The 22,778-nt window shown below is 41.8% G+C and overlaps 1 protein-coding gene across 3 annotated transcripts in view; it reads left to right on the plus strand.

Annotated features, from left to right (window-relative positions):
- The window catches only part of LOC141108126 (synaptotagmin-like protein 2), a 163,765-nt gene that overhangs the window by 110,959 nt on the left and 30,028 nt on the right, over positions 1–22,778 (plus strand). For all 3 annotated transcript variants that reach the window (XM_073599392.1, XM_073599394.1, XM_073599393.1), the window contains 3 exons: positions 12,008–12,110; positions 14,883–15,044; positions 19,827–19,905. In XM_073599392.1, the coding sequence (XP_073455493.1) occupies positions 12,008–12,110; positions 14,883–15,044; positions 19,827–19,905 (344 nt within the window). The remainder of the gene's footprint in view (positions 1–12,007; positions 12,111–14,882; positions 15,045–19,826; positions 19,906–22,778) is intronic.

Raw genomic sequence — 22,778 nt, forward strand, 5'->3', positions numbered from 1 at the left:
GACAGATGGTGTGTTCCAAGTACAGAGGAACACTGATCGGTCTCCTCCTCTTGTGTGTTCCTGCCCCCTACAGTTAGAATCACTCCCTAGGAAACATAATTAACACCTTGATCACCCCCTAGTGTTAACCCCTTCCCTGCCAGTCACATTTACACAGTAATCAGTGCTTTTTATAGCATTGATCGCTGTATAAATGTGAATGGTCCCAAAAATTTGTCAAGTGTCCGATCTGTTCACCGCAATGTCAGTCACGAAAAAAATCGCAGATCGCCGCCATTACTAGTAATAAAAACAAAAAAAAAATTAAAATTCCATAAATTATCCCATATTTTGAAGACTCTATAACTTTTGCACAAACCAATCAATATATGTTTGTTGCCTTTTTTTTTTTACCAAAAATATGTAGAATACATATGGGCCTAAGCTGAGGGAAACCATTGTTTTTTTTTAATTGGGATATTTATTATAGCAAAAAGTAAAAAATATTGTGTTTTTTTTCAAAATTGTCGCTCTTCTTTTGTTTATAGCGCAAAAAATAAAAACCGCAGAGGGCGATCAAATACCACCAAAAGAAAGCTCTATCTGTGGAGAAAAAAAAACATAAAAATGTAATTTGGGTATAGTGTTGCATGACTGCGCAATTGTCATTCGTAGTGCGACAGCGCTGAAAACTAAAAATTGGTCTGGGCAGGAAGGGGGTGAAAATGCCCTGTATTGAAACGGTTAAAGTGGATGTAAACCCGATTCATGAAATTTGAGCTGGGCACATATATATGCAGTGTTTTCTCATCTCTCTTCAAATGCCTAAGTCCTGTGGCTTTCTCCTGCTCCGTTCTTCTGTTATCAGCCTGATAACTTCTGACAAGTTCTCCGACACATGATAAAACCAGGCTGAATTTTGTGTCAGGGTGGGTGCTATAAATAGATTAGCAGAAAGCTGCTCTACTCACAGGACAGCTTTGAAAGTCTCTGCCCATCTGGAGGGGGTGTGTGCCTTTCCTCCAATCAGCTGTCTCCCAGTGTAATCCAACACTACACTTCTACTGCTGAATGAGGAAGTGAAAATTCTAACACCATCTGCACTTTCTAAACAGTATATAAATCTGAAGACAGGAGATATACATGTAAAACTTATGTAGGGAGATTTGTTCCATCTCTGTGTATCTGAGGCTGGTCACTTTACTGGGTATATGTGAGGGTTTACATCCACTTTAACTTTTTGGATAGTCTCTCCTCTATCTATATTTATATATATCTATCGGTTGCCGTTTGTCTCCCAATTTAAATGTGACAGACCTAGCCGGGAAAGAGACTTTTGGAGGGGACTGTATGCTAGCTTCTTGCCGATCGATCGGGGGCCCTTGCATGTGGGGGAACGGTGCTCTTTGTGAGCTGTATGTCTGGGGACCCTGGATTTGCCATATTGGAATAGTGGCTGATTCATAATGCTGGGACAGATACTGTTAGAAGATGCTGATGTAAATTCCAACACCTGTCTGTCTATTGTCTGCTAAAATGTGTATTGTAAATAAGTCTACTATGGGATCTAAGAGTCATTAGAACCCCATTGTTATTTGTGTTAATTAACTCTGCTATTGTGTGAAGAAGAGTCTATGTTGATTGTGATAATGTTGATTGGATTTTCTGAACTACAAGACGGCCAGTTTGGCCTAACAGTCATGTCTGAGTCATCTAGGCTGTCTAAAGGGATTAGTTAATTAGCTCATGTTAATTAGGTTAATTAGGTTACAGCTGTATTGTTAGAGTAATATGAGCAGGAGGTCTGCACCTCCACTTTTAGTGTATAAAAGCCTGTATTTTGTCAATAAAGATAGATTCCTGGTTGAACTTACATACAGCCTGCCTGGTGTTTGTTCTGAGCTATCACAACTGGGTTAGAACGGCACATAGCTGAAGTTCTAATCCCTAAACATTGGATGACCGAACCATCAGACGTTGCAATCTGATCCAATAGCTGCAGAGGAGTGTCGGGAGAGTGGAACCGAGCGAGCAAGGGGCTTGTTACATTGGTTGGCAGCTATGGGATTTGCTCTCCAGTTACTGGGACACTCCAAACCAGCCTGCAGGAGAGCCACGCTGAAAGACTTACTTGAGAGCCGTGGAGGGAATGGTGGGATCGTGCTTCCTTGCCGTGAACACATCCAAACCATCACCTGGATCCAAGGTAGCAGGAGAGGAGAAATACCAGCCACCATGGATGAGGAATTCAGAAGGAGGTTGTGAGAGGAGATACAGCACAGAGGACCAGTATCAGAGCAGGTCTTGCTAGGATGGTTTGATTCTGTCTGCTGTGAGCTCTGGAAGGAAGCGCCAGCCCGTGAGCAGCAACACCAGGGAAAAGTTCTCCCCTCCATCCATGTGAGGTACTGGTCGCAATATGAAGTGCGAATGCTGTTTTTTTGGGGGAACAGCCAAACCAGGAGTGGACAGCCGAGTTAAGCAGGCTGATCCGGGCAGAAATGCGGTTGGACGAGAGCTACAGAGCCCTCCAGTGGTATGTAGCCCAAGTGTGCCCATGGACAGCGGATGACAGCCCCACGGAAGGCTTTGACTACGATGGCCTGGGATTGTTATACTGGAGGCTGTCCAGGGACCCTGACTTTGGAAGTGATCGGGAGTGACGTTTGGAGAAAATAATGGAGCCCAGAGAGCGGAGACTGAATGTCTCAGAAGTGCACTGGGCACTGGAAGATTTGGAATTTCTGGCCGTTCAGGAATGGGAGTTGGAGATCACCTACAAACAGGTGTTAGACTCTGCTCAGCAGCAGGGTGGTGCTCCCTTTGCCTGGGACTATCAGGAAATACCAGTTGACAACTCTGAAATCCTGGCTGAAGAGTTGACAATGTGGCAGAGTAACGGTGTACTATGCCAACCTGCACCCGCAGCTATGGAGGCGGAGGTCTTATGGCGGATGCAGCAAGTGCTGACTGACCTTGATGAACCTGTTTCTGCATTGGATGATCTTGGATGGAAGAATGTGCCTGTCCAGCAGAATGCCAGAGAATCGGCAGTGGAAAATCTGAAGATTGCCGTCCCCAAACCTGAAGTGCTGACAACAGGGCAGAGCTCTGCTAACCTCTGCCCAGCACTGATAGCATCTTCTGGGTTCCCACGGAGAGGAGATGGTGAACCTTTATCCCCAGACACCAGTTGCAGAGACAGGGGATTTGATAGACTTTTCTGCTGAGGAAGAACAACCTGGTGAGCCTCCAGCAGAAGAAGAGCTGTTATTAGTGCCAAACTTCACTATGCTCTGCCCAGCACCAACAGAAGTATCTGTGAAGTCACAAGGAACTTCCCCAGCTGAAGCGCTGGCAACCGGACAGAGGGTCCAAGATCTCTGCCCTACTCCTGCGGAGGTTCCAGAGGCTCAGGGTGAGAAGGAGGTGGTCACGTCCCAGCAGCAGATCAGAATACAGGGGAGGGGGAGAAGGGAGAGGAGGTGTTCGTCATCCCTCCCCAACAGTTAGCCGGAGCAGATGGTGTGGGGTTTCCAGCAGAAGGGCTGGCAACAGGGCCGAGTACTGCTGGACTCTGCCCTCAACTAACAGAGGATGGATGTCCTACGAAGGTGGATGGGACTTCAGTCTCCACCTGTATACCCCAGGGATGCTGGGCAGTCGGCCCAGATCCACAACAGCATGACGGAGTGAGCCCAGACACCCTGTCTTCTCTCCAGCGGCAGAAAGGACTCCAGGGAGAAGGGCGAGTCCAGGCCTCTCTCCAGTGGCAGATATGTTCTCTGAGAGAGGCAGAGGTTGGCTGGGTGAGTAATACTTTGTTTGGAACAATTTGTTTGGGGTACTGTTTGGGTACAGGCATTAGAGGACTGGAACTACTGACTAACTTCGGAGTCAACCCGTCTGGGGTCTCCTCCTGTGTTAGTCTCCTGCCAAAAGGGGAGAAATGTGACAGACCTAGCCGGGAAAGAGACTTTTGGAGAGGACTGTATGCTAGCCTCTTGCCGATCGATCGGGGGCCCTTGCATGTGGGGGAACGGTGCTCTTTGTGAGCTGTATGTCTGGGGACCCTGGATTTGCCATATTGGAATAGTGGCTGATTCATAATGCTGGGACAGATACTGTTAGGAGATGCTGATGTAAATTCCAACACCTGTCTGTCTATTGTCTGCTAAAATGTGTATTGTAAATAAGTCTACTATGAGATCTAAGAGTCATTAGAACCCCATTGTTATTTGTGTTAATTAACTCTGCTATTGTGTGAAGAAGAGTCTATGTTGATTGTGATAATGTTGATTGGATTTTCTGAACTACAAGACGGCCAGTTTGGCCTAACGGTCATGTCTGAGTCATCTAGGCTGTCTAAAGGGATTAGTTAATTAGCTCATGTTAATTAGGTTAATTAGGTTACAGCTGTATTGTTAGAGTAATATGAGCAGGAGGTCTGCACCTCCACTTTGAGTGTATAAAAGCCTGTATTTTGTCAATAAAGATAGATTCCTGGTTGAACTTGCATACAGCCTGCCTGGTGTTTGTTCTGAGCTATCACAACTGGGTTAGAACGGCACATAGCTGAAGTTCTAATCCCTGAGCATTGGATGACCGAACCATCAGACGTTGCAATCTGATCCAATAGCTGCAGAGGAGTGTCGGGAGAGTGGAACCGAGCGAGCAAGGGGCTCGTTACAGCCCCCTTCTCTAATCGGGTGTTTAATGTAATCAAAAAACACTGGTCCATCCTAGCTAGCGGTTATCCATCTGTATATAATAAAAAAGCTGCGCTAAAAATATGTCCAAAAAATTATGAACATCCAATAGAAACACTTAAAATCTTGCAAACACCATAGTGTGCACACATAGACAAGGTGAAGTGCCCGACCACTGTAGCTGTAGATTAGGCTTACCAGACAGCAAGCATTAAAGGCGGATGGATTACAACCCAGCCGGGGCCTCTAATCCTGGCAAATGATCACGATAGGGATGATGGTTTGGATGGTTGAAATCCCTCACTTACTCCGGCTACAGTATCCATTCCCTCAGTGTGTAACCCAAAAGAGAAGAGAACTGGCTATAGTGTAATATATCCAAAATAATGGTCCCCATTGAGAACGTTCGTTGATGACGAAACGCGTCTGGAGAGGCACGTAGTGACGCTACCACGCGATCTGGAGAGGAGGACGGGCTCCGTTTTGTGTTTGTTTATCCCGGCCGGCTTTTTACACATGCGATACCAATACTTCTTAACTGTAAGTGCATTACCACGTTTTATTAAAGTTATTTTGGATATATTACACTATGGCCAGTTCTCTTCTCTTTTGGGTTACATACTGAGGGAATGGATACCGTAGCCGGAGTAAGTGAGGGATTTCAACCATCCAAATCATCATCCCTATCGTGATCATTTGTCAGAATTAGAGGCCCCGGCTGGGTTGTAAGCCATCCGCCTTTAATGCTTGCTGTCTGGTAAGCCTAATCTACAGCTACGGTGGTTGGGCCCTTCAACTTGTCTATGTGTGGACACTATGGTGTTTGCAAGATTTTAAGTGTTTCTATTGGATGTTCATAATTTTTTGGACATATTTTTATTTTTGGCGTAGCTTTTTTATTATATTTTGGACTTTCTGTGTTATCGCACTGCCTGCTGCTGATTTTCTATTGGTGCATTCAACGATTTTTTCAGCGTGGTTTTTTTTCCTTTAGGTTATCCATCTGTACAAGAATTTAACTGTCCACCTCTACCCTCCTATTGCAAAGGACGCACCATATATGACAAATTAGTGAAATATGATCATTATCGGGCTCCAACTCCTCTAGCTACATTTTTAGGTCCTCGTAATTTTGGTTCTTATCCATGTCTTAATTGTATGCACTGCAATAGCATGATAAAAGGTAAAACTTTTTCTCATCCCCATCGGATATAATATCAACTTTCAGGACCACTATGCATGTCAATTATCTTTTGTAGTATACATTATAAAATGTCCTTGTGGTTCATTATATATAGGAGAGACTACACAAAAAGTTAATGATAGGATTGGTAGACACAAATACTCTATTAAATAAACTTACCAAGTTACCTTAAGCAAGACCTTTTGTAGAGAAGGGACATTCAATTTCGCAATAAAAATTAATGGTAATAGATGGAATATCCAGAAATAGACGAGGGGGCAACAGAGAGTTAGCTTTGAGAAAATGTGAGGTATATTGGATAAATTGTTTAAATATATTACATCCTCATGGATTGAATTCTGATTCTGAGTGATATAATTTTCTTTAATAGATTTTTTGATGTTTATATATACCGTAATTTATGGTGTATGGACCGATTGTATATACAGTAGATTTTAATTGCAGGTGCTTTTTTATAGTGCATCCCATTTGGATGGAGGAGACTGATCACACCTACTAAATCATTGCTTTTATCATGCCTTCATTTTTGTTGTATATATGTTATTTAATTGTTTCTCTTGCATGTGATTGATTCCAGATACTTGACTGATTATATATGCATCATGTTGTAGAGACTCAATGTTAGATGTGTACTACTCTGAGGAAGGGCGTTAGCCACAAAACCCAAAACAGTCTATGGAACACTACTGCTATTTTGTTATATGATTTCATTTTATATATATATATATATATATATATATATATATATATATATATATATATATATATATATATATATATATACTACCGTTCAAAAGTTTGGGGTCACATTGAAATGTCCTTATTTTTGAAGGAAAAGCACTGTACTTTTAAATGAAGCTAACTTTAAACTAGTCCTAACTTTAAACAAATATACTCTATACATTGCTAATGTGGTAAATGACTATTCTAACTGCAAATGTCTAGTTTTTGGTGCAATATCTACATAGGTGTATAGAGGCCCATTTCCAGCAACTATCACTCCAGTGTTCTAATGGTACAATGTGTTTGCTCATTGGCTCAGAAGGCTAATTGATGATTAGCAAACCCTTGTGCAATCATGTTCACACATCTAAAAACAGTCTAGCTCCTTCCAGAAGCTACAAAACTGACCTTCCTGTGAGCAGATTGAGTTTCTGGAGCATCACATTTGTGGGGTCAATTAAACGCTCAAAATGGCCAGAAAAAGAGAACTTTCATCTGAAACTCGACAGTCTATTCTTGTTCTTAGAAATGAAGGCTATTCCATGCGAGAAATTGCAAAGAAATTGAAGATTTCCTACAACGGTGTGTACTACTCCCTTCAGAGGACAGCACAAACAGGCTCTAACCAGAGTAGAAAAAGAAGTGGGAGGCCGCGTTGCACAACTAAGCAAGAAGATAAGCACATTAGAGTCTCTAGTTTGAGAAACCGACGCCTCACAGGTCCCCAACTGGCATCTTCATTAAATAGTACCCGCAAAACACCAGTGTCAACATCTACAGTGAAGAGGCGGCTGCGGGATTTTGGGCTTCAGGGCAGAGTGGCAAAGAAAAAGCCATATCTGAGACTGGCCAATAAAAGAAAAAGATTAAGATGGGCAAAAGAACACAGACATTGGACAGAGGAAGACTGGAAAAAAGTGTTGTGGACGGATGCCAAAGGTGTGCAATGCTGTAATTGCTGCAAAAGGAGGATTCTTTGATGAAAGCAAAGTTTGATGTAAAAACAATGTTATTTCAAATACAAATCATTATTTCTAACCTTGTCAATGTCTTGACTCTATTTTCTATTCATTTCACAACGTATGGTGGTGAATAAGTGTGACTTTTCATGGAAAACACACAATTGTTTGGGTGACCCCAAACTTTTGAACGGTAGTGTGTATATATATATGTATATGTGTGTATATATATATATATATATATATATATATATATATATATATATATATATATATATATATATATATAAATATAATATTTACACATACACAGTGCCTTGAAAAAGTATTCATACCCCTTGAACTTTAGGATTTTATGTGATAGACCAACACAAAGTGGCACATAATTGTGAAGTGGAATGAAAATTATAAATGCTTTTCAACATTTTTTACAAATATGTGAAAAGTGTGACGTGCATTTGTATTCAGCCCCCTTTACTCTGTTACCCCTAAACAAAAATCTAGTGGAACCAATTGCCTTCAGAAGTCACCTAATAAGTAGATAGAGTGTGCCTGTGTGCAATTTAATCTCAGTATAAATACAGCTGTTCTGTGAAGCCCTCAGAGGTTTGTTAGAGAATCTTAGTGTACAAACCTTATGTGAAGGCCAAGGAACACACCAGACCAGTCAGGGATAAATCTGTGGAGAAGTTTAAAGCAGGGTTAGGTTATTAAAAAAATATCCCAAGCTTTGAACATCTCACTGAGCACTGTTCAATCCATCATCCAAAAATGGAAAGTGTATGGCAGAACTGCAAACCTACCAAGACATGGCCATCCACCTAAACTGACAGGCCGGGGCAAGGAGAGCATTAATCAGAGAAGCAGCCAAGAGGCCCATGGTAACTCTGGAGGAGCTGCAGAGATCCACAGCTCAGGTGGGAGAATCTGTCCACAGGACAACTATTAGTCGTGCACTCCACAAATCTGTTTTTTATAGAAGAATGGCAAGAAGAAAGCCATTGTTGAAAGAAAGCCATAAGAAGCTCTGTTTGCAGTTTGCGAGAAGCCATGTGGGGGACGCAGCAAACATGTGGAAAAAGGTGTCATGCTCAGATGAGACCAAAATTGAGATTTTTGGCCTAAAAGCAAAGCGCTATGTGTGGCGGAAAACTAACAACTGCACATCACCCTGAATACACCATTGTGAAACATGGTGGTAGCAGCATCATGTTGTGGGATGCTTTTCTTCAGCAGGGACAGGGAAGCTGGTTAGAGTTGATGGGAAGATGGATGGAGCCAAATACAGGGCAATCTTAGAAGAAAACCTGTTGGAGTCTGCAAAAGACTTGAGACTGGGGCAGAGGTTCACCTTCCAGCAGGACAACGACCCTAAACATACATCCAAAACTACAATGGAATGGTTTAGATCAAAGCATATTCTTGTGTTAGAATGGCCCAGTCAAAGTCCAGACCTAAATCCAATTGAGAATCTGTGGCAAGACTTGAAAATAGCTGTTCACAGACGCTCGCCGTTCAATCTGACAGAGCTTGAGCTATTTTGCAAAGAAGAATGGGCAAAAATATCACTCCCTTTAGATGTGCAAAGCTGGTAGAGACATACCCAAAAAGACTTGCAGCTGTAATTGCAGCAAAAGGTGGTGCTAATCACGTCTGCAGAGCCAGCACCTGTATACCTCCAGAGTGGGGTAGATGGTTTATGGAATTGCATGCCTGGAGCAGTGTGAACTCGTTTTGGTTCTACAAAGTATTGACTGAATACAAATGCACGCCACACTTTTCACATATTTATTTGTAAAAAAATGTTGAAAACCACTTTCCTTCCACTTCACAATTATGTGCAACCTTTTAGGTTGTAACATGACAATGTGGAAAATTTGAAGGGGTATGAATACTTTTTTAAGGCACGGTGTATGTGTGTATATTATTTTTTTTTTTTCCTCTTAAAAACTTTAATATACACCTTCCTACAAAAGTGGCATTCACAGTGAGAGTAAAGATGCAAATGGTGAACTTATTCCACCCTTCCCTTTAACTTGGGATTGTGAGATTGAGCTGTTCTAACGCTTCTCTTCTGCAATTAGCACGTACATGGAAAGTCCAAGTGGTACTTGGATATAATAAATAGCACCAGAGCTGCTAAACTGTGGCAGCACTGTGTTAATTACAAAAGGCTATGAATAGAGACTTTTGCAATGATATCTAAAGGGAACATACAACTACATCTATTTTTTAGGACCACTACATCTAAAATATGAAGAAATGCAGTATAAATAAAATGCTGTTACATATAGTATCACTATCTTCACAAAAGGGACATCATACTTGTACCCTTTTTAGACTGACATTTGTATTACCTTAAGAATGATGCTCTCCACCTTAACAGAGGCAGGAGCAAAATCCTATAGCCTCGGGTATGAGAAGCAGGCTCCTCCGGGTAGCTGCAAGTACTTCTTAATGTTTTCTCTGGATCCCCGGTACACCCCAAAAAAGATGTGCTCAAAACTGCAAATACTGTTCTATCCCCTTCTGCCTAACGTTGGTTCTTACATGTGTTGATGCTCTCAGTAACTATTAGTAAAGGAGAAGAGGTGGAAGGGGACAGAACAAGCAAAGCATGCTTGTTAGGCTTAATGTACACGAGACGTTTTAAACCCTCACCTGAATGATTTTCTCGACAGATCGTAACCAACATTTAAAAACGTCCATTTTTCCATGTTTACATGCTGAGTTTAGCTGCGTTTGCATTTAGAGGCTTTTTTTTTTTTCATATAGTCAAAAATGTATCTCCATTAAGCACGCCTGTAAACGAAATGCAGCTAAATGCATTTACAAGCTGTTACAGGCATTTGGCATTTCAAATTCCTCTGAACATCCGTCTTGAACGCATTTTTTTTTTTTGCTTTCCAAAAAATGCTTCTAAACTTAACTGCCTAGAAACGACTATAAACGACCCTGTGTATATGTACTGATAAGTTAAAGCGGGGTTCCACTATCTCGGATATTTTTCTTTTTTTTGGCAAAAATGACAAAGATTAGGATCTATGAATATAGAACTCACTTGTTCCGTTTTTGAGGATCAGTGCTGCCCGTTTTCTCCTAATAAAGAAAGTTATAAATTCTGCTAGAGATGGTTGTCATCTTGCCTGTGGGCATGTGAAGCCCACAGGCATCCTCTTCTGGGATACGGTGCTGCTGATCGACCAGCATGCACCGCCCGTGCTATTTCCGATCTCGCGCATGCGCAGTAGACTGACATCGGAGCGCCGTCAACAGCTCCAGTTGCCATCACGAGTGGCGTCGTAGGAAGTCCCGCCCGTTGTGATGGCGTGATCTCGAGATAACTCATGTCAGGCCGCCGCACTGACTCCTGGGAACAATGACACAAGCTCCCAGGAGCCAGTGCGGCTAATAGGAAGTGACGATTTAGCCACAGTAAACACGCCCATAACCGCAGGCTGGGCTTCCTGGAAGACACAAAGATACTAACAGCAACAAAGGTACAGTAGAAAAAAAAAAGTGCCGTTTTGTCATTAGAACATTGCGGTAATGCTCTTCATCTATTGTTTTAAAAACGGGTGGAGATCCGCTTTAATATAGAAGAGAGTTCAGGGGCAGCTGAAAAAAATGCCCAACTGCTCCTAAACGTCCGTTTACCAGCAACAGTGTATGTGAAGCCTTATACTCACTGTGGAACCTAAGGGGTTAAGCCTCTGCATTTTGTAAAAAGGCTGTTTGATCCTGTCTTCTCTAATCCTCCCCTTCTTCCACAGTCCCCAATCTATCTGTGGATAGTACAGAGCCTGGGGGGGGGGGGGGTTGGTGTGTATTGCCAGAGTTTTTTTTTTTTTTTTCTTGAGAACATGCGATCAGCAAAGGGCCAATCAGCACTGTCCAGAGGGTCCACGGTCCTGCAGCCTCATAGGACAATCAGAGTAGAATGAAGACTCCTCATACTGCTGATGATAAAAGGTACTTAGCAGTTTATATTAACTAAAATAATTGCATTGCATAATTGCACTGTTGTGTGCTGATTACTTTATTAATATGTTTTACAATCCTTTCAGTGGTTGCTAGGATTAAGGCTGCCCGCATCCTAGCAACCAACCATGCAGGTCACACTGAATTGATGGCAGTAGGCAGATTCCAAAGCTGTAATGCAGTCCAATAGTGGCTTTGGATTCTGCCAACTAACATCCCTTGTCAACCAGGGGATGTGGTGTGCAGAAAAGTAAAACACCACCTTACTCTTTTTCACAGAATTTAATGCATTTTTCATGTTAAGTGCAACTCTCTCTCTTCTTTCTAGCGCTCCTTTCCTTTTGTGCCTCTTTGTCCTTTTTTTTCTCTTTTTTTTTTTTTTTTTAAATACAAATGATTTTTCTTAATGGCAATAATTTTATGCTAATTGCAATGCAATAAATATTTTATAGCTATGTCAAGACCTACCTTCTTCCAGACAAAGCAAGAATGGGAAAGAGGAAAACCTCAGTGAAAAGGAAGACCACCAACCCAATTTACAATGAACTATTAAGGGTAGGCCTACACATTGTATATAATGCTTTTGTTTTTGTGCAGGAGGGAGTATAGTTCAGTGTTGCCAACCGCCAGTATTTTTACTGGCAGCCAATATAAAAAAAAAAAAAAATGGCACTGCCAGTGACAGGAAAAGACTGCCAGTAAAAAAATATGTCCGAGACCATCGGGCGCCGGTGGGGGGCGGGTCTGGTGGAGACGATGCCTGAGTGTGTCGTGTGATGTCATTGTGTGAGGGAGTTGAGCGGAGCAGCCTAGAGCCTCGTGTGCTGGTCTGTGGGATGGGAGCAAGGCAAGCCGGGAGTGGGACTGTTAGTGCTCTTTGGACTGGAGTGGATGGTAGAGACCACCTAGTGTGGATAAAGACCCTCACTAAGACTCAGGAGGGGACATGTCGTGTCAGTGAGGTGTCCTCATCATCTGTGCTGCTGTACACTGCTGTCAGTGTTGCTGTGAAAGTCAATCTCGTGTGTGTGTGTGTGTGTCTGCCCATTCTAATTTCTTGCCCTCCTTACCCTGAGCAACATACTATATCGAAAAAAAAATAAGAAATATGTTTTTTGCCATAATATCTACCTTAAATCACCTTGTTAATTACATATTATACTTGTTTGTAGCCTAAATAATGAAGTTTGTATTTAAAACTGTAATTTTGTAACTTTTGGAAATGGCAGCAAAAATGTGGTTGTGTCAGTAAATTTCAATCTGGTAGGTTGGCAACACTGGTATAGCTACATATCCCTGTTAACTTTAGTAAACTTCTTTATTGTTGTTCCTTGTGGGGTTTAGACTTTCATGCTACTGTTGTCTAAACAGCTTCCCTTTTAAATGTCCTCCATGCATTCTAGCCTTTAAGCAAACACATCACAAGGCATGACAGCTGCCTTGCCCCTGCTTCAGGAGATCTTAGACAGCTGCTAGGAAGGAGAGACTTCTAGTTATGCTGCTGTTTTGCTCCAGTCTCTCACAGAGCAGTAACTAGTGAATATTGTTTCCAGAAGTAAATGTCAAAACAATTGAAATGTTATATTTTTATTGTGACCTGGAATGTTGCTTGTTACTTTTCTGCAGGTCTGCTGGTTACCTAGTTGGGTAAGGATGGAATTGACGGTTAAATGAACCGCAGTGTGTTTAAAGGCTAGTTATCTGCTACATACTGTCAGGGCTGGTGCAAGGATTTTTGACACCCTAGGTGAAACCTCAATTCTGAAAAGGAATGGCTGGAAAATTACATATTTACCAGCCCCTTCCTCCGCTCTCCATCCTGACAGATCTCCCTAGCAGCCAGCAGGAGAGGAGAGGAGGGAAGCCAGCTCTAGGGGGAAGAGGGGGGGGGGGGGGGGAGGAAGAGGACATGGAGGGGGTCAGAGAAGGAGGACACGGGGGCCGGAGGAGGAGGACACGGAGAGGGGCCAGAGAAGGAGGACACGGGCCAGAGATGGAGGACAGTCAGGGATGATTGGTGCGGCGGGAGGAACAGCTGCAAGCACTGATCTCCCTGTAAGGCATTTCAGCTGACAGCCGTGGGAGGGAGAGGAGGAGCGTCTGTCAGCTGAAATGCCATACAGGGAGATCAGTGCTTGCAGCTGTTCCTCCCGCCGCACCAATCATCCCCGACTGTCAGCCAGGGGATCCTCCATGTGTACAGTGTGGGTCACAGTGCCCCCTCCCGCTGCACACATGGATACACCACTGACAGCAGGTCACTGATCATAGAGGCTTGCAGGGGATGTTGTTTGCTTACATTCTGGCATCGGGACACAGTCATCCGTCGCCGCTGCGCCTCTGACATTATGGACGGATGGAGCGGCTGCCTGCGGGGGAGTTAGTCATATGCTGCAGAGCCAGAAGGTAGGAACACCAGCGGCCAGGTGCCCTAGGCGGCTGCCTAGCTTGCCTACTGGTAGAACCGGCCCTGCATACTGTAGAGATGTGATTAGCACTTTTTATTCCAAACTGTTCATTCATTCCAAAAAATAAAAGCACACATAGATTAATACTTTTTGAAATTATGCATTTTTTTAATTGTGTTTAGCTGCCTGCAATGTACATGTAAAAAGGGGACCATGGAAAACACTATCCAGCTGTAGCTATAAAACATGTTTAAAGGCTAAGTTCACCTTTAGGAAAAAATAACAAATGCACATATTTTTGCAGGTAAAAAAATGTGCATTCACTATTTATTCCTACAGGAGCCTACAAAGCGTTGGATAGTGGGTGCAATGTCAGGCTCCTGCACACTCACCCCTCCAGCTTTCTGCCAGTACATCTGTATGGGCTTTGTGTTAGAAAGTTTGAGGAGTGAATGGACTGCACGCACACTGATCGGCATGTTTGTAGTCCATTGAGAACTACAAGTCCGTCTGCTATGGTGGCAAACAGGTCGTGTGGTTTACTCATTTACACATCCCTGTGAATGAATGACACAGTTGCATGGGTTTAGCCCCACAGAGCCGCACTGATTTTAAATGTTAGTGGCTGTGGGGGGAGGATCCCCTGCTTGCTGTCACATGGGAAGGGGAGAGGGGGAAGGAGCTGGAACATGAAACCTGTTGCACCCTAAGTACGGGTACAAGCTCTATCAGTGTGTATTGTAGCATGTTCATTCACTGCATTCATTAATGGGAGCATTAGTCAGACTGCCACAATTCTGTCTTTTATGAATTCCAAAATGATGTACTTGGATATTAAATCACCTTTTATCACAGAAATATATGGTATATTCTTTCATTCCTATTAACAGACTCATTAATGCTTGCATTTATATTCTAGTACAAAATTGAAAAAATGGTTTTACTGATCCAGAAATTGAATCTGTCTGTGTGGCACAATGACCCGCTTGGCAGGAACAGCTTCCTTGGAGAACTGGAGATTGACCTCACCAGCTGGGATTGGAGTAACACAAAGCCCAACTGGTACATCTTAAAACCAAGGGTATGTAGAAGGAGTATACTCCATAGTTAAGTTGCATTAACACGGATTTCATGGAACCTCAAAGCATATATAATGTAAGCAAGATCAATTGGTGACGCTCACCTTATTTGTTGTAAGGAATTCCTAGGCCAGTGGCTAATGCAAAAGTATAAAAAAGAGGGCTAAAGCACACTACTTACAAATTGTGTTGGCTTTCTCTATTATTCCTGACTGGCCTTTCTATACACCTAGATACTTCCAACCAAAATAGGGACAGTTAACCTCCCTGGCGGTATGATTATTTCGGATTTTAGGTGCTGAAAGCGGTACAATTATTTTGCATGGAAATTTGGCGTTTTATATTGTAGGCCTGTAATTCTTAACAATAACACACTTAAATCTGTCCAAACAAGAGTCTAGTAAATATCCCGGGTATGATGAAGTTTGAAACACAAAAACATAAATTATAATATAATAAATATAAATAATTAAAAAAAAAATAATAATAACAGAACAGTATATATCATATAAAATTGCATGCAGGGCATGGGCCAAAGCATTGGGGACAAAAGGGATGTGAAATGATTTCATACAGTACTGTAATCTGTAAGATTACAATGTACTGTATGTGTTATGGTTTGTAAATTTTTTTGCATTTGCCACCAGGCTCCGCCCCCGTGCATCGCGACTGGCACGGAGCCTGACACGGAGAGGCTTCGGAGGAGACAGAGCCCGCAGACACAGCGGGGGACATCGCAGGATCCCGGGGACAAGGTAAGTAACGCCGCACCAGGATCCTGCAATGTAATCCCAAGTGTGGCTCGGGGTTACCGCTAATGGGACTGAAATTTAACCCCGAGCCACACTCGGGAATACCGTCAGGGAGGTTAAGGGCAATTTTGAGATTCTCTTCACTTCTCTCTCTGCTGACACCTCATTGGTGGACTGCATACAAAGTGGATAATGAAATCTAGTCTGTAAAAGGAGAATTGTCATCATGTGAGAAGAATTATTTTACTGAAATGAGAGAAGCATGCAGACATTTATATACACAGGTAGGAGAACTGTTATGGCTGTTTTCACATGGCACCTACATAGCTTAAAATGATATTGAAGTCAACGTTTTTATTATTTAAAAAAAAAAAAAATGTTATACTTAACCTGCTCTGTGCAATAGTATTGCACAGAGCGGCCCCGAACCTCCTCTTCTGGGTCACCCCGCCAACAATTTTGTTCTTCCTCTGCTAAAATAGAAAACCTCTTGCTATGGGGCCAGTGTGTCGGCACAATCTCATGCCAGGCTGTGTGTGTCCATAGATGCACACAGCGTGGCTCTGCCCTGTCCCCACATCTTCCTCTCTAGATTTGACTGAGAGCAGCAGGCGCCAATGGCCCCATTGCTCACAGCCAAGCCCATATATGCAGGAAGAGAAAGCAGAGCGGGGCTGCTGGAAGAGAAAGCACTGGAGCGAGAGTGGTGTCAGGTATGTGTTTAGGGAGGGGGGAAGGCACAAACAGTGGAAGTTTGTTTACCTTAATGCTTAGAATACTTTAAGGTAAAGTAAAAAAAAAAAAAAAAAAACTTCTGGCTTTAGAGCAATTTTAATCTGATTACAGCCAAATCTTTATATAATTTCAGATAGATTGAGATAGAGTGCCTTCTGTGCACCTGTAGGGGAGATTTCCCCTGCATCAAGCAACTTTTTTTAAGACTTCTACAGACCTGTTCAATCCAGTCTGGGTAAAACTTTTATGGGACTGTAAGGCACAGCATTAAAATCATCTAACAAGCTTTAGTAGAAATGTTGAATGCATTAGGCATATAGTAGTTTGCCAGAGAATATTGGGTTCCACTGTGTAGGCACATGTGCAGTGAATACGTGTTAAGTGTTCCAAATGGCTGTTAAAATTATGCTCTGCAAAGTGCTGTTTAGAAGTTTATAAAAATTCCTGTGCACTATTAGTATTACGTTTATTTGTAACTTATGCAATGAGTCCTGCTGAATACTTTGTCTACGTTCCCATCTGCATTCATCTCAGAATGCCAGAAGTATAAGAGAACTTTACAAAACATATCAATTAATTAAAGCAACAAAAAAATGTATGTGGGCATGTGTACATAGTGTGTCTGTCTGTGTATGTACAGTGGGTGTAGAAAACCATCACCCCTTTTAAAGTAATCACAATTTTTTGCTTTGCAGCCTAAAATTAAGACAGACACAGTTTTTGTTTTATCCAGCTGTATTTACTAGTGCAACTTATAACATCCAAGTGAAAGATATAACACTCACATGTCAGAAAAAAAAAGTATTCATACCCCTTGAAATTTTCCCATGTTACAACCAAAAACGTAAATGTATTTTATTGGGATTTATTATGATAGACCAACACAAAGTGCCACATAATTGTGAAGTGGAAGGAAAATGATAAATGTTTTTCAACATTTTTTACAAATATGTGAAAAGTGTGGCATGCATTTGTATTCAGCCCCCTGAGTCAACACTTTGTAGAACCACCTTTTCCTGCAGTTACAGCTGCAAGTATTTTTGGGGATGTTTCTACCAGCATTTCACATTTAGAGAATGACATTTTTGCCCATTATAGCTCGAGCTCTGTCAGATCCTCTCTCCTCTGTCAGGAGAGCGTCTGTGAACAGCAATTTTCAAGTCTTGCCACAGATTTTCAATTGTATTTAGGTCTGGACTTTGACTGGGCCATTCTAACACATGAATATGCTCTGGCTGTATGTTTAGGGTTGTTGTCCTGCTGGAAGGTGAACCTTTGCCCCAGTCTCAAGTCTTTTGCAGACTCTAACAGGTTTTCTTCTAAAATTGCCCTTTATTTGGCTCCATCCATCTTCCCATCAACTCTGACCAGCTTCCCTGTCCCTGCATCCCAACAACATGTTGCTGCCACCACCATGTTTCACGGTGGGGATAGTGTGTTCAGGGTGAGGTGCAGTGTTCGTTTTCTGCCACACTTGGCGTTTCAATGACGGATTGAATAGAGCTCCGTGAGATGTTCAAAGCTTGGGTTATTTTTTATAACCTAACCCTGGTTTAAAGCTCTCCACAGCTTTATCCCTGACCTGTCTGGTGTGTTCCTTGGCCTTAATGATGCCGTTTGTTCACTAAGGTTCTCTAGCAAACATCTGAGGGCATCACAGAATAGCTGTATTTATACTGAGATTAAATTACACAGGTGGACTCTATTAATTAGGTGACTTCTGAAGGCAATTGGCTCCACTGGATTTTAGTTAGGGGTATCAGAGTAAAGGGGGCTGAATACAAATGCACGTCACACTTTTCAGATATTTGTAAGAAAAATTGAAAACCATTTATCATTTTCCTTCCACTTCACAATTATGTGTCACTTGGTGTTGGTCTATTACATAAAATCCCAATAAAATACATTTACGTTTTTGGTTGTAACATGACAAAATGTGGAAAATTTCAAAGGGTATGAAATATATATATATATATATATATACACACACACACACACACACACACACACACACACACACTGCATCCGGAAATTATTCACAGCACTTCACTTTTTCCACATTTTATTATGTTACAGCCTTATTCCAAAATGGATTAAACTCAGTAATTGGGGGGGGAAGGGCTTTAGTCAGAGAGGTAACCAAGAAGGACTAAAGGACTCTCAGACCATGAGAAACGAAATTCTCTGGTCTGGTGAAACAAAGATTGAACTCTTTGGCCTGAATAGCGAGCGTCATGTCTGGAGGAAACCAGGCACCACTCATCACCTGGCCAATACCATCCCTGCAGTCAAGCATGGTGGTGGCAGCATCATGCTGTGGGGAAGTTTTTCAGTGGCAGGAACTGGGAGACTTGTCAGGATTGAAGAAAAGATGAATGCAGCAATGTTCAGAGGCATCCTTGATGAAAACCTGCTCCAGAGTGCTCTGGACCTCAGACTGGGGCGAAGGTTCATCTTCCAACAGGACAACGATCCTAAGCACACAGCCAAGATAACAAAAGAGTGGCTACGGGACAACTCTGTGAATGTCCTTGAGCGGTCCAGCGAGAGCCCAGACTCGAACCTGATTGAACATCTCTGGAGAGATCTGAAAAATGGCTGTGCACCGACGCTCCCCATCCAACCTGATAGGGATGAGAGGTCCTGCAAAGAAGAGTTGGAGAAACTGCCCAAAAATAAGTGTGCCAAGCTTGCAGCATCATACTCAAAAAGACTTGAGGCTGTAATTGTGCCAAAGGTTCTTCAACAAAGTATTGAGCAAAAGCTGTGAATACTTATGTACATGTGATTTTTTTTCATTTTTAATACATTTGCAGAGATTTCAAACAAACTTCTTTCACATTGTCATTATGGGGTATTGTTTGTAGAATTTTGAGGAAAATAATGAATTATATCCATTTTGGAATAAGGCTGTACCATAACAAAATGTGGAAAAAGTGAAGCGCTGTGAATACTTTCCAGATGCACTGTATGCTATACTTCAAGTGTGCTTCTGTAAGCATTTGCTATAAAAACGCAGAAATGAAGCTAGTGAAAATCCATCATTTGATCTAGAATGCCCTCTAGAGTAAAGCTAGTGAAACAGCATGAACAGAAAAGAATAATTGTGCAATTTAAAAACAAACTATTAATAAATAACATAATATAGTTAATCAGTACAAGCTTTAACAGCACTACTGAATCTATTTATACAGAAGTTGTTGACCACTTTGTAAAACCAATAATAAATATTTTTTAGCAACTATGCTGTGTTATATGATGAACTATTTATTTGTATGTTCCTTTTTTACCCATCAGAGTCTCTCTGCAATGAATGGGGTTGACCATCTTGGAGTGATGAACTTGTCAATTAGATACACCCCTCCTGGAAGTCTTGGTGAGATATGTCATATGCAGGGAAAAAAATAATAGGATGTACATGTGCCTAACACCTCCACACCTCCTTTCCTGGAGAGATGTGGGTTTGGTCTGGGAAAGCTGCCATCTTTCTGAACATTGCAGACGTGCTGTTACATATGCTAATATATAGTAGACAGTGTAAGATGAAATTCTTGGTTTTACAGTATGCCTATGGAAGTGGGATGTAATTACATCTATTTTCAGCACCAGTTTGCATGTTCATCTGATTTTGAAAAGTTCATTTAGTGAACTGTGAATCATTTGTGTGAAATCACATATCCACTGGCGGCTTATCTTCGTAGATGGGCTGCTGTCTGAAGGGTTTGAAAGAAGAAAGCATGTCTAATTTGTTCAATGCAATTTCATCATTTGTTTATTATAAAACACAAATGAAAATCTTCCATAGCTGCACTCAAACGCTCAATACTAGTGCATAATGAGAAGTAAAATGGGATAATAACCATAAAAAGGACTAAACATTGGGATTTGAAACGTGCATAATCCTTAAGAATAGCACAACTATGTTAAAAAATTTTCACAATTTTTATTCAGTACAGAAAGTTTAAAATATATAACAAAAAATAAACAAGCCAGTTAACATGGTATTATGTGTGTATATCAAGATACAGTATATAAAATTGCCTCTGTGTATCAGCTCCCACATGTTACAGAAACGTGAATAATTTAATATGACACAACCATCTCATACGTAGGCCCTTTTGTGGTTGCGCTCAACACGTTTCACTATTAGGTTTCTTTAGGAACCCAGAGGTGTTATGAGTATAAAGCATGCCTATAGCCAGCACTGAAATCCACAGGCTAGAAGACACACCCAAACCTTGGTAAGGGGCCACAGGGAGGAAGAGAGGAAACAGGAACACCAAAAGGGGAAGAGGCAGAGAAAGAAAAGATCAAAAAGCAACTGGGGGAAGGCCAATATCTGAAATAACAAAGGTAAAGGGCCCATAGGCTCTTTCTATGTTAAACATTCCCAATCTAAAAGATTAAAGTAGAACTATAGGCAAAACTTTTTTCATTTTGGATATATTAAGGGAGGGTTATAACTAGAGGTCGACCGATATGGGTTTTTCTCTGGCCGATGCCGATATTTAGAAATCTCGGTGGCCGATGGCCGATATGTGATGCCGATTTTTTTGGACCGATATATTAGGCCGATTTTTTTTTTTTTTTTCTTTTTCCCTTCATCTCATAAAATTTAACAGTTAGACCCCTTTCACACTGGGGCGTTTTTCAGGTGCTTTTGGGCTAAAAATAGCGCCTGTAAAGTGCCTGTAAAACGGCTCCCCTGCAGTCTCAGTGTGAAAGCCCGAGTGCTTTCACACTGAGGCGATGCCCTGGCAGGATGTTAAAAAAAAAGTCCTGCAAGCAGCATCTTTGGAGCGGCGTATACCGCTGCTCCACCACTCCTGCCCATTGAAATGAATGCGCACCGCTGCCAAAGCGCCTGCAAAGCGTTTCAGCAGCGGCGCTTCAGGGGCGCATTTAACCCCTTCCTCGGCTGCTAGCTGGGTTATAAGCTCCCCGCTAGCAGCCGAATAGCGCAGCTAAAATGACGGTAAAGCGCCGCTAAAACTAGCAGCGTTTTACCGTCAACGCATGCCTGCTGCAGTGTGAAAGCAACCTAAAGTGATACAGAAAATTTTTTACATTTAAACATTTATTAAACAAAACAAACCTCCAATCAGTTCACTTGTATGTAGAATTTAGATAAAAAAAAAATATAAAAAAAAAACTATACCTTAAAAATAAATACACAAAAATAGGTAATCAAAACTTTTGGACGAAAAAAAATGGGCTAACTTTACTGCTTAGTTTTTTTTTAAATTTATTAGTGTATTTTTTATTTTTTTTTAATTGCGTTTGAAAGACCGCTGCGCAAATACCGTGTGACATAAAATATTGTAACAACCGCTATTTTATTCCCTAGGGTCTCTGCTAAAACAAAAATATATAATGTTTGGGGGTTCTAAGTGATTTTCTAGCAGAAAATACAGGATTTTTACTTGTAAGCAACAAATGTCAGAAAAGATTTAGTCTTTAAATGGTTAAACTGAGAGCTTCTACACAGAGCTCAGTCCATTCATAAGTGTAAACATTGTATCAATTCAGGTTCTTTTTATCAGATTTGGCAGGCTGCCCAGAGAGGGGAGAGAAGTGCTTCACAGAAGACTACAGGCAACTTGTATTGACTTCAGAAGTCATTTGCAAGTCCCGCTGAGTTATATCGGCCTTTTTTATCAGCACAATCGGCCGATGCCGATTAAGAAAAAAACACCAAATATTGGCCGATATATCGGCCGGCCTCTAGTTATAACCCCCTGTGAGGTTTATTTTTGCCATCTTTGTCCCATTGGAGAAATTTACCTTCACTTCCTGTCCCATAGCCAAAACCGGAAGTGAGAGGAAATCCCGGCAAATTAAGGGATCTCTTGGGGATCTCTTGGGGACCCCCAGGTCACAAGAACTAGTGTCCCCATTGCAAGATTTCCCCTCTGACAGGTGTTCTAATCTATCTCCCTTCTATCCAAAATGGAAAAAAAAGTTTTGCCTTTATTTTAAGATTTCTCTGGGCTTAAAAAAAAAATCTTCAATGCATGACCCTTCAAAAGAAAAGGTATTTTATTTTTCTGTCCTGTGGCCATGTCTTCTGTCCTCACCCTGTGCATGCCCTGCAGCCTTCTTTAGACTGTTGAGCGTTTACCACTCCCAGCAGAGTCAGATGCCTGTGTCCCCTGATGATCACTGTGGCTTTATCTTCCAACCCGCCTGTTTCATTACAGGACTCCGCAATGAAGTAGGGGTCACAGAATAAAACCACAGCAGGGGGGG

This window comes from Aquarana catesbeiana, linkage group LG09, assembly GCF_042186555.1.
Source record: "Aquarana catesbeiana isolate 2022-GZ linkage group LG09, ASM4218655v1, whole genome shotgun sequence".
Classification (NCBI taxonomy): domain Eukaryota; kingdom Metazoa; phylum Chordata; class Amphibia; order Anura; family Ranidae; genus Aquarana; species Aquarana catesbeiana.